A 15,241-nucleotide genomic window follows, 5' to 3' on the forward strand; every position below is an offset into this window, starting at 1 on the left:
GACTACCAGCTACCCTGCAGGGCCTCTCCAACCTGTCTCTGGCTGTGTTGCTTCCTGGTCCAGACTCCCTAACCCTGCCCTCTCTGTAGTTCTCCTCACCTGCCGTTCACATTACCTGAAGGTCCACATCACTGGATGGTGATGGAAGGTCTACCTTGGGTCCTTTGTCTCTAGCTCCTAGCCTTCCCAGAGTGCCCTGGGACCCTGGGCTTTTATGGACCACCCAAATCCCCAAAATACACTAGGCCCGGACATTGGGCTTCTTGCGTTTTACCTTGCCAAGAAACTACATAAAAACCTCCCACCCACACTCACCATCTGTCACAAAGAAAATGATAGTGTGTCCCAGAGCCTCAGAACAATGGGTGGGCCTTTAACAATACATTTCGCTTTTTCAACTCCTCATTCTATTGTTCATCTTTTGTTATTTTGGCTGCACACCTTGAGGGCTCATCACGGCATGGCACCACACTGCCGGCCCATGGAACTTCTGTGTCCACCCTGGCCTGGAGCCAGGACGGCCTGCCTCTCTGGCCTGCACTCCCTGCCAGCCTAGACTCCTGATCCCACCCCCACGCTCTCTGGACTGCACACCCCAGGGCTCTCCATTACCCAAGCTCATCACCTCCACCACCCCACCTTGAGGCCTCACCCTCTCCTCTCTGCATCACGCCCAGAAAACATACCTGGTTCCTACCCCTTTCCCCAGGGCCACTGTGCAGTCTTTCCCTTCAGCCTATCTACCCACATTCTGCCCAGGAAGCTTTCTAAAATACCCATCTTGCCTGTCTCACCTGCCCCAAACCTCCAGAAGCTCCAAGGGCCTACAAGAAAAGCCCGTGCTCTTTAGCCTGGCACTCAAAATCCTTGGCAGAAGGCCCCTGCAACTCCTATCTTCCCCTGCATGGCAGCCCACAGCAGGCCACCTCACCCAGTCCCAGGATATCATTGGCAACTAAAGCCACAGGCAAGGGCACATTGATGTTCCAGGGTTCCCTGCCTAGGGGAGCAGACAGGGAGCAGATTTACTGAGGGCCAGATAGTGACAGGGGACAAGATGAGACCGAGAGATGCTGCAGCCCATTGGGATGGACCTTGAATGCTAGGCCAAGGGGCTTGGACTTCCTGTGGGGCCATGGAAGCCAGGCCAGAGATGGGGAGTAGGGAGCAGCCCAGCCAGGTCTATGTTACTGATTTTCTAAGGACACATCCACAGTAGAGGTTTGGAATGGGAGAGGCCCAGACTGGGGGGGGGGGGGGGGGACACGGTAGGGACTGGACCAGATATGGGCTGTGAAGAGGCAGTGCTGAGGAGAGGCTGAAGTTTCTAGCAGTGTCTGGATGGGTGGCTGTGGGGGCCAGTGTGTGAGTCTGTATTTGCCCAGATGTCCTTGCCAGGCTGCTGGCTCCACCAGGTGTGCATCAAGGAAGATCCAGTCCTCATCCTCAACTCCTTCCTCTGGGCCTCTGGAGCTGGACGTGACTCCACCCCCACCCCAGGAGAAACCCCTCCCTGTGGGGCCCCCAGGCTAGACAGAGACCCCTGTCCCACCCTGGACCAGCCCCTGTGCCCATACCTGGCTACCCAGTCCCCCCTGGTGCTGGTAGAGGGAGAACCTCTCTTTGGTAGACTCCTCGGCGGTGGGGCTGAGGGGCTTAGGGTCAGACAAGGACCGCTGCAGGGTCTTCATGGGGCGAGGCAGCGTCTGCTGGCGGAGAGCGCTGTCAGCCGTGAAGTGCTTCTGGGGACTCACGTGAGCCTTGTTCAGCCTCTCACTGGAAGCAAAGGAGGTGTCCAGGAGCCGGTGTGGGGACAGGGGTGAGACCGGTGAGTAGAGGACCTGGGGGGACTTGGGAGGCTGGCGGCTCACGAGCTGTGACAGGGACTCCGGGGGCAGCTGGGCCTGGTATCCAATCTCCAGGGGATCTGGCTTCTTTTTTTCGAATCTGCCGAGGGGCCCTGGGGTGACGATCTGGATGCCAGGCAGGTAGGGGCTGATGGCAGTTGGCCCTACAAGCTGCGGCCCAACCACACCCTGGGCCTGCCCCTCGGGCTCTGTCTGGCAGGCCAGGCTCTCCCCGCGTCCAGTCTTCTCTGGCGCCGAGATGTACCTGACGATCTCCACCTTGGGGTCGGTAGCGGCTGTGATGTGGATGGCTGGAGAGACTCTGGGCAGCTGGTCAGGCTCCGTCTGCACAGAGCAGTCACTGATGGTCTGGATGCCCACGCTGCTCGTGGCCCTCGCAGCAGCGGTTGCAGGGGACGATGAGGCAGCAGCATCATGCTTGCTGTCGGAGCCGGAATCCGAGTGGCGGGAAAGCCGGGACCGGCGGCGGCGCACCGGCTGCTCCCACTCGGCACTGTCCTCGTCATCAGTCTGCACGCTGCAGTCCGCACTCCGCCGCACCCGGCGCCGCCGGCTCAGGAGGTAGCGGCCCTCCCCATCCTCCTCGTCTGTCTGCACGCTGCTGTCTGCAATCCTCCTGACCGCGCAGGGCTCGGGCCCCGACTCTGGCTCGCAGGCGTCCCGCAGGCGAGGCATAGAGTGCCGCTTCTTGAGGCCGCTGCGGCCTGCCTCCCACGGCTCCTCTGTCTGCAGTGACATGTCCGAGGCAGAGCTGGGGAGGCCCCGATGCAGCCCGGGCTCCCGAGGCTGCCCAGGCCCCTCCGGCCCTGCCACGGCGATGAAGGCTGTGTGGGTCAGGGGTGGCCAGTACTGGCCATTCTGAGCCAGCTCCGTGGCAGCTGGGGGAGGCCCTCGGCCAGGTGCCTCGCAGGCCACGGCTTGGAAGGGGGTCTTCTGCCGCTGCTTCTGTTCCTCTAGCTGCTGCTGCAGCTGCTGCTGCAGCTGCTGGATCTGCTCCAGCTGCAGACGCTGCTGTGCCAGCTGCTCCCTCTGCAGGGCAAACTGGGCCTGCCGTTCCTCCTGTTGCTGCTGCAGCACATGGTGCTTAATGGTCTGCAGCTCCTGCAGCTCCCGCTGCACCAAGAGCTGCTCTTCCTCACGGTGCCGCTGCAGCTCCACCCGCTCCCGCTCCAGCTCCTCCTGCAGCCGCAGTTGCCGCAGCTTCTCCAACTCCACCCGCTCCCTCTCCAGCTGCAGCAGCTGCTCCTGCTGTTTCCGCTGTCGCTCCTCCTGCGCAGCTTCCTCCTTCTCCAGCCCTGGCCGGCTGAGGGCCCCGCTGCCGCCCCCGGGAGCAGCATCTACCTGTGGCTTCTGGCTGGCCAGAGGGGCTGGGGCTGGGGGTGGGGCTGCTACAGCCTCTTTGGCGGCAGCAGGGGTGGCTGTGGAAAGAGGCTCTTCCCGAACTGCCCCTGTTGGCAGCTCTGGCCTTGGTGGGCCCCCAGCCCCTGGGGCCTTAGCAGCAGCAGGTTTCCCCAGGTACACAGGGCCCTCAGCAGGTGGAATGCTGGAAGCAGCGGGGAATCTACTTGGTGCAGGATATCGGTACAGCCCTGTGGGCCCAAGAGGTATCCGGGGGGCAATCACGGGCATGCGTGTCAGGCTGGTGAGCGGCACAGCTGTGACCCCACCCGACACGTAAGGCCTGTACATGCCACGGCGCACCATGGGCCGCAGTACTGAGGCGGGCTGGGTGGTTATGGGCAGTGTTGCAGCAATTGGAGTGTTGATAGTCGAGTAGATCATGCCGTCGGCTGCACGCACAGTGGCTGTGGATGGCAGCAGCTGTCTGACTGCTGTTCCCTGGCCTACCGTAGGCCTGTACTGGGCCAGGTTCCCAGGACTTGGGTGGCCCTCTGGGAAGGTGGGGTTCCCAAGGAGGCCAGGTCTGAGGGGAGCCAGACCCTGGGGAGCGCTGAGCCCAGGCCCGGGCTGGGGCTGATACTGCATGAGGTCAGGGCCACCACCACCACTGCCATGCCGCCCTCCATACTGGTCCATGGAGTTGAGGGCAGCACACATGCGGCTGATCTCACGGGCAGTGGTGGCACTGTACTGGGCCAGACTGGCCTCCTGGAAGCCAGCTGCATCTCCCCGTGGGCCATACCTGTGGTCTGAGTAGATGTTTGACACTGAACTGTAGCGCCTCATGGGAAGTGGGTGAGTCAAAACGTCTGTGGGATGACGCAGGTCTGTGTACGAGCCATACTGCAAGCCCTGCCCAAGGTAGCGTCCATCCACAAAGCCCAGGCTGTAGGAATGCTTCAGCGAGCTGAGATCCACAGCTGAGTCTCGTCCAGGGCCCTGGAAGAGCTGCCCAATCCTGTGGGCATGGTAGTTGAGGCTAGCCTCTGCCAAATTGGTGTCAGACATGGAGGAGTATAGCCTGCCATGGAGGCCCTGTGGGTAGGGCCTCTGCTCCTCGTGGGGCCCAGGCCCCACTACCCCCTGTGCCCGGTAGGTGGGGGGTTCAGGAGGCTCAGGGTCCCGGGGACTGTAGAAGGGGCCACTGCTCTGGCCAGGTAGGGCAATGTCTGACACACTCTTCTCAGGAGCGCTGGGGGTGGGGTGGAAGGTGCCTGTGCAGCTACTGCCAAAGGGGAACTTGTAGACCATGTCACAGCATGCCATCTGGCTCTCAGGCCTCATCCCAGTGAGGTCCAGGGCACCTGCAGGTTCCTCTGGGAGCAGTGTGGTCACAGTGCCTGCTGTGCCCTCTCCCATCTGTACCACCACTGTGTGTGGCTTCCTGGCACCTGGAGCAGCGTGTGACCGCAGCTCTGCAGGGGCAGCCCGGTGGGGTTCGGCACCAGGCTCTGCCACTGGGCCCGATTTGAGGCCAACACTCTGGGCACTGCCCATCTGAGTGATTAAAACGTCCCTTCTGGCCAGAGGTGCTACCTGGTTGGGCAGGTTATACCTGGCAAACTTGGCCTCCCTAGGTCTTCCACGGGGCCCGCCTCGGTATGGGGCTGTCTGGACGGCCTGCTCTACCTGCTTGACCTGGGCCAGGCACACAGGGCTACCCGCACCCTGGCCAAAGTCAAGCCGGCTCTGGAAGGGGTCTCCATAGACCACAGGCTGCTTTTGCTGAGCCATGAGCACAGATGAGGCCATGGTGATGCTCACGGTGGTGGTGGTGCTGAGGAAGGCATGGGTCTGCTCCTGGGCATTGAGGTTGATGACCAAAGGCTGCACAGCAGTCGACTGCCGTCCTGGGATTGGATCCAGGGCAAGGCCATACTTCCTCGCTTCCACGGCAAGAGAGGTCAGGTCCATGCCCTGGTCAGTAAGGATGATAGGAGTAGGCTTGACAGCTGTGCGAAGGTCTACCACGGCACTGCCTGGAGGCCTAGGGCCTGGCTCCACCCTAGACGTTCCAGGGACAGAGGAGATCCGGCACAGGGAGATGTTCTCAGCAGGGAGGGCGCCCCAGCCATAGACTGCCAAGGGCCCATCCGCGCCAGCACTGGGTGCCCGCGGGAAGCCAGGTGGCCCAGGTGGCTCTGGGGGCAGCTGGGACATACTCGGAGGTGTTGTCTGGCTATAGCTGTGGGTGGTGGGCTGGGTGTCAGTGGGCGAACACACTGGGGAGGTGGAGGCACTGGCATGTACCATCCTGGTCTGGCTGGAGGCATCTGATGCCAGAGTGATGACCATGAAAGGGGCCTCCTGAGAGGGCTGCTGCCACACCAGGCGAGGTGTGCTGGGCCGGTGTGGCGTTTGTGTGCCCTGAGCCACCATGGGTGTTGGGGTCAGGGCACCAGGGCTCCGAGGCATGTCCGAGGCAGGGGTCAGGCTTGGCGTCTGTGTAGAGAACTCGGCTGTGGCCCTTGGGCCCAGCTTGCCAGGGGAGAATGTGGGACTCTCTGAAGGAGAAGATGGAGAGAGAGGTGGGCTGGAGCCTGCGAAGTAGGAATACCCCCGGGAGGCCTTGTGGGGGCCGCTCTCGCCATCACTCACACTCAGGGGCTTGTCTCTGGCAGCCCGTCCACTGGCAGTAGCGCCACTGAGGGCCTGGGGTATCTCCTCAGTTTGGGACCCGTAGTTCGCAGTGGCTGGGGTCTGTCCATAGCTGTGGCCTACAGCAGACGGTGAAGGGCTGCGCTCAGAGCCTGCTGGGGAGGTTGGAGTCATATAACCTCGTGACAGGCTGGCTGGACAAGGAGCCACGGCTGTGGTGGCTGGGGTGCCAGGGCCCTGGGAAAAGGATATGCCTACCTCCTTGGAGGCAGAGCTGGGGGAGGCAGGAGAGCTGTGAAGCTTGAGGGGGTCCTGAGGCTCCTTTGCAAAATGCTGAGTAACACGGACATCAGGAATGACTCGGCCACCACTGCTATCTGAGGAGGTGGAGGTGGAGAAGGACACAGGGGCAGCCAGCTGGGTGGGACTGGTACCAGGGGTGAGTGGGCCGCCATTTTGCTTCATTGGGTCCATGTACGCACTGTCGGCATTCAGAAACTGCTTCTCCTTTTTCTTGTCCTCCGCAAAGGCCAAGTCCCGGGAGGAGGCCTGCTGCATGCGGGCAATGCTCTGTGATGTCTGAAGGATCTCCTCATACACGGCTGTCCCCAGGCTGGCCGGTGTGCCCTCAGGGGCAGGCTGTGCAGCCCTGCCATAGTCCTGGTCCGGGGTGTCCTGGTACTCAAAGGCACCCTGGCTCCGGGTACCAGTGGGCTGAGAGGGGCCACCTGCCACCTGGCCCTGTTGCCGCTGGAGCAGCTCGGCCTTGCGCATCATCTCCTCATAGGCCTCCTCTGCACTCTTGAGGGGCCGGCTGGAGCTGGGAGTGGTGGAGCTGCCTGAGGGCGTCTCAGTTGGCGAGTAGAGGGACATGAAGGTGGGCAGGTTGTACTCACTGCCTGACTTGTAGAGCCGGGTGGGGCCGCCATCCAGGGCTTCAGCCTCTGAGTCAAGGGAAGGGGAGGGCGAGTACTCGGAGCAGGAGGAGCGATGGAGCTCCTCCATCTCAGCTGCCTGCCTCAGCTCCTCAGTTGGGGAGGCATCCTCGATGGGGGACAGGTTGCTCGGGGGGGTCTTGGAGCGCTCGCGCCGCCGCTGGGCCCGCAGTTCTTCCTTGTCTCGCCGTGTCTTGCGGGCCGTGCTGCGGATACGCTGCTGTTCCACCTCCCGCATCTTCTCCTGCTCCCGTAGCAGCTCCTCCTCCTCCCGCAGCTCCTCCTCCTCCGAGGAGTCCTCGATGGTGGGCAGCAGGGGCCCATGTGAGCGGTGCCGAGCCTTGCGCTGCTGCTTTGCTTCTTCTAGTCGCTGCCGGCGGCTGGGGCTGCTATCGCTGTCCTCCTCCAGGGAGGACAGGGAGGTGGGAGAGGTGCCCGAAGTGTAGCTGGGTGTGGAGGCAGGCAGTGTGGAGGAGTGCTCCCCACGGGAGCGGTCCTCTGGCGAGCCTGTCAGGCTCTCCATTTCCAGCTCCGGCTCCCGCTCCAGGCTGGGGTCGGGACCTTGGCCCAGGTCCAGCTCATGGCCATAGCTGCCCGTGCTATTAAGCTCAATGGTCTTGAAGCGGCGGAGCCCCCCCTGTAGGGCCCCAGTGCCATCGCTGGCCTCGGCTGGGCCTCCCTCAGAGAGCAGCTCCTCGTAGCCTGTGGTGGCGTTATGCGGCAGACGTCTCTTGGGCAGCACCGCTGGGTCTTGGCTGGGCTCAGGCCGGGGCCTGGGGCCACCCTTCTGTGTGCCATGTTTGGCCAGGCCATGCCCAGAGGAGGCAACGTCATCCTCTTCCAGGTTGTCTTCTTCGGCGCTCATCTCCAGTATCTGTCGTCGCATGAACTCCTCGTCGGTCAGTTCTGCTGCCCGGGCTGGGGGCTGGGGTGGGAGAGGGGACAGGCCACCCTCACTGCTGTCCTCCACGTAGTCGTGCCTCAACTGGCTGCCAAAGTCATCTGATGACTCGGCTGTGTCCTGCTGCTCCCTCTGGCGCCCCCACTCCAGAGAGTCTTCCTCCTCCTCCAAGATATCCTCCAGTTCCTCATCGGAGTCATAGGCCTCAGGCATGATGGACAAGGAGTGGGGCCTCCGTTTCTGCTCCTCACCACTGCTCCTGGGTGGCTTGCTCTGCTCGCCCCTGGGGGCTGGGCCCTGGGCCTCCAGCGAAGGCCGCAGGCTGCTCCCCACCTTGTGGAGCTCGGAGGGGCTGGGCGGGCGAGGCCCTGTCACCCCTGCGCTGTCCAGCTGCTCTACCTCCTGCTGTACAACGCCTGTGATCTCGCTCTGGGAGCTGGAGATGCCGTCGGACGAATAGCCTGTGTCACTGAGGCTCTGTGGGCTCCGAGACAGGTCCTGAGAATAAGGCTTGCCTGCCAGCTCCTGCAGCAGGGTGAGAAGCAGACACTGACTCCCCATGGCAGACAGCTCACTGGAGAAGCCCATCCCTCTCTGTCAATCCCAGGGCCCTGAGGAAGGGGTCCTCCACCTCCCAGGGGAGGGCCCACCACCTTCCATTTCTCTGGCCTTAAAAACCCCAAGCAGCCCTAGATTCTCAAAGAGAAGCTTTATTAGATCTAATGGTAGCAAAATCCACCCAAGCATTCAACCAAGTGCCAGACATAGGACCAGCCTATAACTCATAGGCTCCAGGCCCACTAGGGTCTCATCCAGGCATCCCTTACCACCTCTGTGGCCCCAAGGGACCTGCTCCAGGAACCAAGCCCTCCTCTAGACCATCCCACCTGAGAGCTAAGGTCCCTGGGAAGCGAATGGGACTGACCTCTGCCTCCCCACCCTTGGGGGCTTCTGGAACAGCCTTGACGACAGGTGTGGCAGGTTCAGTCCTCCGGGTCCCCGTCTTTGCTTTAGGAGTCCCAGGGGGCAGGGTAGTCTCTGGAGGTGGTTTCGGCCCAGGCTCGGCTTTAGCTGGGATTCCTGTCTTCTTTTCCTGGGCACTGCTCAGGGTCCTGCTAGGTTCAGAAGCCTTGAGGGGCTTGGCCTGGGGGCTGGCCTTGGTGGGCAGGGGACTGGCCTTGGCAGGCAGGGGGCCCGATGGCTGGCCCAGCCCCTGTGGCCCTTTTTGCTTCAGAGGGGCTGCTCCAGCTGCACGGAGAGGGGCCCCCGAGGGGGGCTGCTGTGAGGTGGGCAGCGGCAGGGGCGTCGGCTCTCCCAGGCTGCCCTCTAGTAGCCGCTTAGTTTGGCAGTTCAGACAGAGCCACTCGGTTTTCTGTAAGGAAATGGGAGGGGAGGGGGTTGATGAAAATCACAAAGACACTGAAGTACTCAAAGAGTATTTCTATGACTATTTCTGTAACTGTAAGCAGGAGAAAGTTTTCTAAAGCATGATCCCAAAGGCACAAGGAGAAAATGACTAATAGATTTGTTGCCCTCAAATGACAGACTTCCCCATCCTTCAGAGTTCAAATGATAAACCAAAAAGAAGGATCTCTTCTTTACCCTGTAGAGAGCTTTTTCACCTGGCAAGAAAAGGAGGAGACCTGCAGGGGAGGGGAGGCTACAGGTAGCACATGAGTCTGGAGAAGAGGGGGAATTGGTGTGGAGTCCATCAGTCCAGAGCCCATGCAAACCAGGAGTAGCCTCAGACAGGGAGCGCCTCCTAGGTGCCCAGCTCCTCCCTGGCCTCCTAGCCCTCAGGCCTCAGACACCATCCTCCCCACACTCTTCCCAAGTAAGGGCTGCGCTGGGAGGCCACAGGCTCCTGGGGCCAGGGGAGGCATCTGAAAGAAGCCCTGCTGGGAGGATGGGGCCAAGCAGTCCCCTCTGCTTATACCCCCCAGCCCAAGTCACCTTGTCCAAGGCCAGCAAAGACCCTCAGGTGGAAGCCTCCTCCTGCCCCCAGGGCTCTGGACTGTTCCGATGGGGACTGTGTGTGCCGGCACTTAGACCAAGGGCCCTGCTTCCTCCAGATCTGGGTGGGGAACAAACACTCAACCGTCAGTCCACTACTCTCAGGGTAATCCCCTCTGTCACGTTCAGTGCTGGGGACTGGAGACACAGCCATGATTAAGACAGACACAGGGGCTGGCATGTAGCCTTCCTGGAGACCACAGCCCCAAAATGGTCATCCAAGTATGACGTGGATATCAGTGGCAAAGTTCCTAGAACACCAGAAACCAAGTCTACTTCCCCAGCTCCAGCTGTCTGCACAGGAGTGAGGTCTGAACATCCCAGGCCCTGCATGGGTGATTCCTGCAGCAGGTCAGAGGCTGACAGGGGCGTGTCTCCCAGGAACTTCCTCCAGAGTCAGGGCTCTTCCTTGGCAAGACTGGAAGCCCCACCCTGGCCTCCAGAGTGAGGCGGAAAAGAGGATAACCACACACTTATGTCTGCTCTCACCCTGGAGGAGGGAAGAGCCTTGGTACTCTGACCTTCCTGCTGCTGGTCCTCTCAGGTACCCAGACACTCAGACTCCCACTAGCAGCTTGGCCACTAGGATGGGCCATTAGGAGAACCACAAAACCCAGAACCACAGGATCACAGAGCCAGAAGACAGGGCAAGGAGGTAGCCTGTGGCCCTCGCCAGCCTAAAGTGGGCTGGCAGCCTCAGCGCCCTTACTTCACACACTGCCCTATGCCCATGTCAGACCCTAGCACATGTGGCAGATCCTTGGATCTGTACTCCCACTGTACCCCCAGAGTGCCTGCCCTCAGCCTGGTATCCTCAGGCCACCATGGCAGATGCCATATCAATGATTCTGCCCTGGTTTCCTGCCCGCAGGGCTACGTACCACATCTCTGCCCTGGGCGCCAGCAGAGGCCAGACCAGGCAGGTGGCAGGCCCTTGGTGTGTGTTAAGGATAGGCCTGATCCACAGGCTTGTTACTCAGAGCCTTGAGATTGCTGAGACTGGAGCTCTGACTCTGCCCTGAGGCCCAATCCTACACACAGCCCCTAAGCAGAGGGGCCCAGCTATGGAGGGTGACCCTTCAGAGGTCCTACATCTACTCACCCTGTTCCCTGGCCCTAGCACCACGACTAACTCCCTTTGACCTTATCTGGTCCTCTATGCATTCCTGACACAAACCCCTATGAAGCAATGGGTGCTGGCTACTTGTTGGGTCTTGGGCTCACTTGGCTTAGTCACTCCTAGAGGTGCCTGGGGAGAATGCTAGGCAGGCTGAGCTCAAGCCCTGAGATGGGGCACGGAAGAGCACAGATGCTCAGCCTGAGCCCAGAGCCCACAATGCCTCTAACATCACCTAGGGACACAGTGGAAATCCCCCCACCTCAAAGAGGACTATGACATGACAAAAAGACCCTGGAGACATAAGAGGGGTGTAGGCAGAGGCCAAGAGAGTTCTGGAAATGAGAAAAGCCCCCCAGGATCAGCATGATAGGGTTAGGATCTGGGCCCAGACCGGGGGCTGGCCTATGGCAACACTGTTCTGGCTCCACTTTGGGGCCCTGCACACAGCCATTCCAGCTTAGGCCTCTCGAGGTCAGATCACCTGCCCTGGCTCACCTTAGGGGCTTGGCAAACCTCTGACCCCTGCCTCTGGCCTGCAGACCCCACCCCAGAAGCAACAGTCCCAGTGAAGCAAGGGCACCTTGGAAAGATGCTCTGGATGGAGGAGACAGACCTAATGCCAAGTGTTCAAAGCCAGCCTGTGTGGCAGCCTGCTTACCTGAGCCCAGAGGCCCAGCCCTCAGCAGAGCATGTCACCTGTGGTCACATGCTCCACAGGGTTTTGTTCCTTCCCACGCTTATTCATAGAGACAGCCAGGCTGCAGAACGGGCTGCCCAGTTGGGCCTCTTGCTCCTGGCTCTGCTATAACAGGCGGCCAGGGAGGGAGGGAAGGCAGGCAGGGGGAGGCATGTGAGGTAAGGGCTAAAAATAAACACTGGACCTGGCTGTGGAGGCCCTTTGCCAGCTCTCTGGGAGCGGGGAGAAGGGTGCGGGGCACTGGGGCCTGTTCGGGTGGAGTCTGAGGAGACTTGGCACAGACCTAAGTTTCTGGAGAATGGGGATGGGGTAGGAGGCTGGCCATGAGGAGGTTCTATGCCTGAGGGCTGGAGCACAGGTCCTGATTTCTTTATTCACTCAGTTCTTTTTTTTTTTTTTTAATTTTTTAAAAAATTTCTTCTTAAGAGAGGGAGACAGAGCACGAGCAGGAGAGGGGCAGAGAAAGAGAGGGAGTCACAGAATCTGAAGCAATCTCCAGGCTCTGAGCTGTCAGCACAGAGTCTGATGCAGGGTTCAAACCCACCAACCATGAGATCATGATCTAAGCTGGCTTAACTGACTGAGCCACCCAGGCGCCCTTTTATTCACTCAGTTCTCATCTCTGCCCCCTGACAGCATGCCCTCCCTCACCCCGCCCCCTGCTCATTCATTCCATTTTTCCCCTTGTTCTTTCATTCACTCATTCATGTTTATTCCCTCATTCATTCATTTACCTGTACACCCTTTCTTGTACTCTCCCAACCCCGCCCCCAGCCAGCCCCAGGGAGCTGCTACTTTCTCTTCCCCTTTGCCTGACCCCTTGGCAAGTGGGCAGGGGATGGTCTGGGACTTAGGAATGGACAGCAGGACACTTGATGACCACTTCTGCCTTGCCTCCCTCTGTCCAGTTCCTTTCTGGGGGCAGCTAGGAATGCCCCAGGGTAAGCACCACCTAATGGTGGGAGATGGGGTCAAGGTGAAGAAGGGGAAGTGAGTTGGTGGAGTACTCCACGGGTGGATGAGCCCTGCTGCCTTCCAGGATCACTGGCTACTGTGCCTCAAGGGCCAAGGTTGCCCAGTGAGGCTGCAATGCATGTTGGGCATCCTTCTTGCACTGCCTGCCATTGTCTGAATGACCCTGCAGAACACAATCTCTGTGTATGTGGAGCTGGCCTGTGTCAGCCTGATCACGTGACACCAGCCTGACCAACAGCCCATGGCCAGCTGCTGGGCCCAACATACCCCAGCCTCACTGCAAGACCAGGGGCAGTAGATAAGAAATTCAGAGAAAGGATGCCTGGACATAAAGGGCCCAATGGCATGGCCAGACCCTGGACTATAGGCATGGCTGTCACTGGTGCTGCCGTTCTCCTGATGCTATGACCCTGCCCCATCCTGTCTCTGAACATCCTTAAGCTTCTCCTTTTTGGGCCTCTGCCTCCAATAAGAGGAATCCTCTCTGATATCCCCAACATATTTCTTTCTGGCTGGGCTGTGCTCTCCTCACACTCCAGTACCAAATGTGTCCATTCCCCATGGGGCATCCTTCATGAGACCAGGGTCTTAACACTGGCCACAGGATTGATTCACACTCAGATAGTTGGGGGCCAGAGGAGACTCTTTCTTCCCTGCATAGAGACTCCCTGTTAGGACATGTTAGTTCCAATCTGGCTGTGTGTTGGACCTTGCATAAGTATCTGAAGTATGGCATCTCAACTAGTTCTCCCAGAAACCTAAGAGGGAGTGCTATCACCCCCATTCCACACGGAGGAGACAGGGCTTCCTGAGACCACTATTGCCAGAGGCAGCTGCTGGCCTCTCACTTGGTGCCCCCGATGCAACCCCTTCCCCAAATAAGCCCAGCCCAGCCCCGCATATCACAGGTGCCGGGCCCTTTCCCCAGGGAGGTCCAACTTCTCAAGGATATGGCTGGTATTTTGGCAATTCTAATAAGATCAGAAACTGGTGGTGTTACTGTAACATTTCCAATTCCACTAATTTCTTCACAAACTCTATTTTGAACTGAAAGCCAATTAAAAATGAAGCCAGAGGGTACTATTATCCTTCAAAAGATAAATAGGTAAAAAAATTTGGAATCAACAACTCTTAATTATGAAATGACTCACTAAATAGCACTACGGTTATTTTTTCAGAGGGAATTTCAAAGCAAAAAGGGATCTAGTTTTACTGCTTCCTTCATTGTATGCTCTGGACTCCCTGTCTAGGAAGAAGGTAAAAGGTTTTATAGCTCCAAGATGTTGAGGAAAATCCCCAACCTAACAGCCCAGACAGTTGACTCTCATCTTAGGTGGAGTCACAGCAGGTCTAATAGGCCTGTGGGGAGGTGGCAGTGGGACTGCCCTGGTCCATCCCTCCCTCAAGCCCCCGGCCTACATGCAGACAGGGTCCCTCTGGCTCACATTGTACACAGAGACACACAGTCATCCTGAGCCTGGCGGGCTGGCCTCAGTTAGCAAGGTGTGGGAGAGACAGTAGGTCTCTCACACAAAGTAGGTCATAGGGAAGCACACAATTGCTCCGAATGTCAAGTAGCCATTTGCTGAGGTGAGATCAAAGACGATCCATGGCCTGGTTACAGTGAAGAAAAGCAACGGTGGTACCAGGAACCACAGGAGGGGGGCATCATGGCTGTCTACTCACACATTTCCCAGGACCCCTCTGGGGACAGCTGCATTAATAAGTAGAGCCATAAGGAGAAAGGAGTTGGAGAAGCTGGGCTACCCTCTGACTGCTATTAGGAGCAAGAGGTCCCGGGGAGGGGAGGAGCTAAACACCCAGAAGTTTGCTGTCAGGCCCATGGAACCCATCAGATCCTGTGGTGACAAGGGTGGTTCTGGCCAAGGAAGTGGCAGTGGGGCAGGACATGGAGACAGCAGGACATGGAGGAGGTAGGGCATGGGGGCAATGTTGGCTATCAAGAAGTTGGCCAAGGAAGTGGCAGTGGGGCAGGACATGGAGACAGCAGGACATGGAGGGGGTAGGGCAGGGGGCAATGTTGGCTATCAAGAAGCAGAAGCTCTGGAACCCAGGAAGGTGACAACCAAATGGCTAAGGAGAGGCTTGGATCAGAATCCAGATGCTCATCCAAGAGTCAGCATGTGACTGACACATGTTAGGGCAGAATCAGCACTTCCTCTGGCCTGGCCCAGGGGCTGCTGGAAGGAGTTGTCAGGAACATTTACACTCTTGAACTGAGACAGTTTTCCCCTTCTCTCTGTGCATGTCTTGCTGAGTGAGGAAATGTGGGCCAGGAGGTCTCTCAGGGACAAGGGTCCCCCAGGCTGCACCAGCTCAGTAGTCCAACAGGGCTCACAGTCCCTCAGGATCAGGGTGCCCCACTCAACTGACAGCCAGTGTGTGCCTGGTAGTCTCTGGACTGGAGCTCCTCTGGCTCTCTGGTGGCCCCTTGGTGTCCCCTCCCCACCTTAGTCAGCCAGGCCAACTGTCCTCCAGTGAGCCCTTGGATCTAAGGAGATAGGTGGCAGTATGGGGCCTCGAGGGCCACATGGGCATCATGTGAGGAGGTCACTTTTCTTGCTTAGAGCTGCCTCTTTCTGCATGTTGGAAAATATGGCCTGTGACAGCCAAAGCAGTCTTCTTTACCACAGTGGGCTGCTCCAGTGGAGGCCTGACTCAAAGCAAATCAGAACAAGGTGCCAGAGACTCCCTGCCCCACCACTGACCGTG

At 59.2% G+C, this 15,241-nt stretch overlaps 1 protein-coding gene across 2 annotated transcripts in view; it reads right to left on the reverse strand.

Annotated features, from left to right (window-relative positions):
* BSN (bassoon presynaptic cytomatrix protein) overlaps positions 1–15,241 on the reverse strand; it is a 95,768-nt gene that overhangs the window by 11,694 nt on the left and 68,833 nt on the right. For both annotated transcript variants that reach the window (XM_058726905.1, XM_058726906.1), the window contains 2 exons: positions 8,629–9,075; positions 1,578–8,228 (listed from right to left, as the gene is read on the reverse strand). In XM_058726905.1, coding sequence (XP_058582888.1) covers positions 1,578–8,228; positions 8,629–9,075 — 7,098 coding nt within the window. The remainder of the gene's footprint in view (positions 1–1,577; positions 8,229–8,628; positions 9,076–15,241) is intronic.

The sequence above is a fragment of the Neofelis nebulosa genome, chromosome 4, assembly GCF_028018385.1.
Source record: "Neofelis nebulosa isolate mNeoNeb1 chromosome 4, mNeoNeb1.pri, whole genome shotgun sequence".
Taxonomy (NCBI): Eukaryota; Metazoa; Chordata; class Mammalia; order Carnivora; family Felidae; genus Neofelis; species Neofelis nebulosa.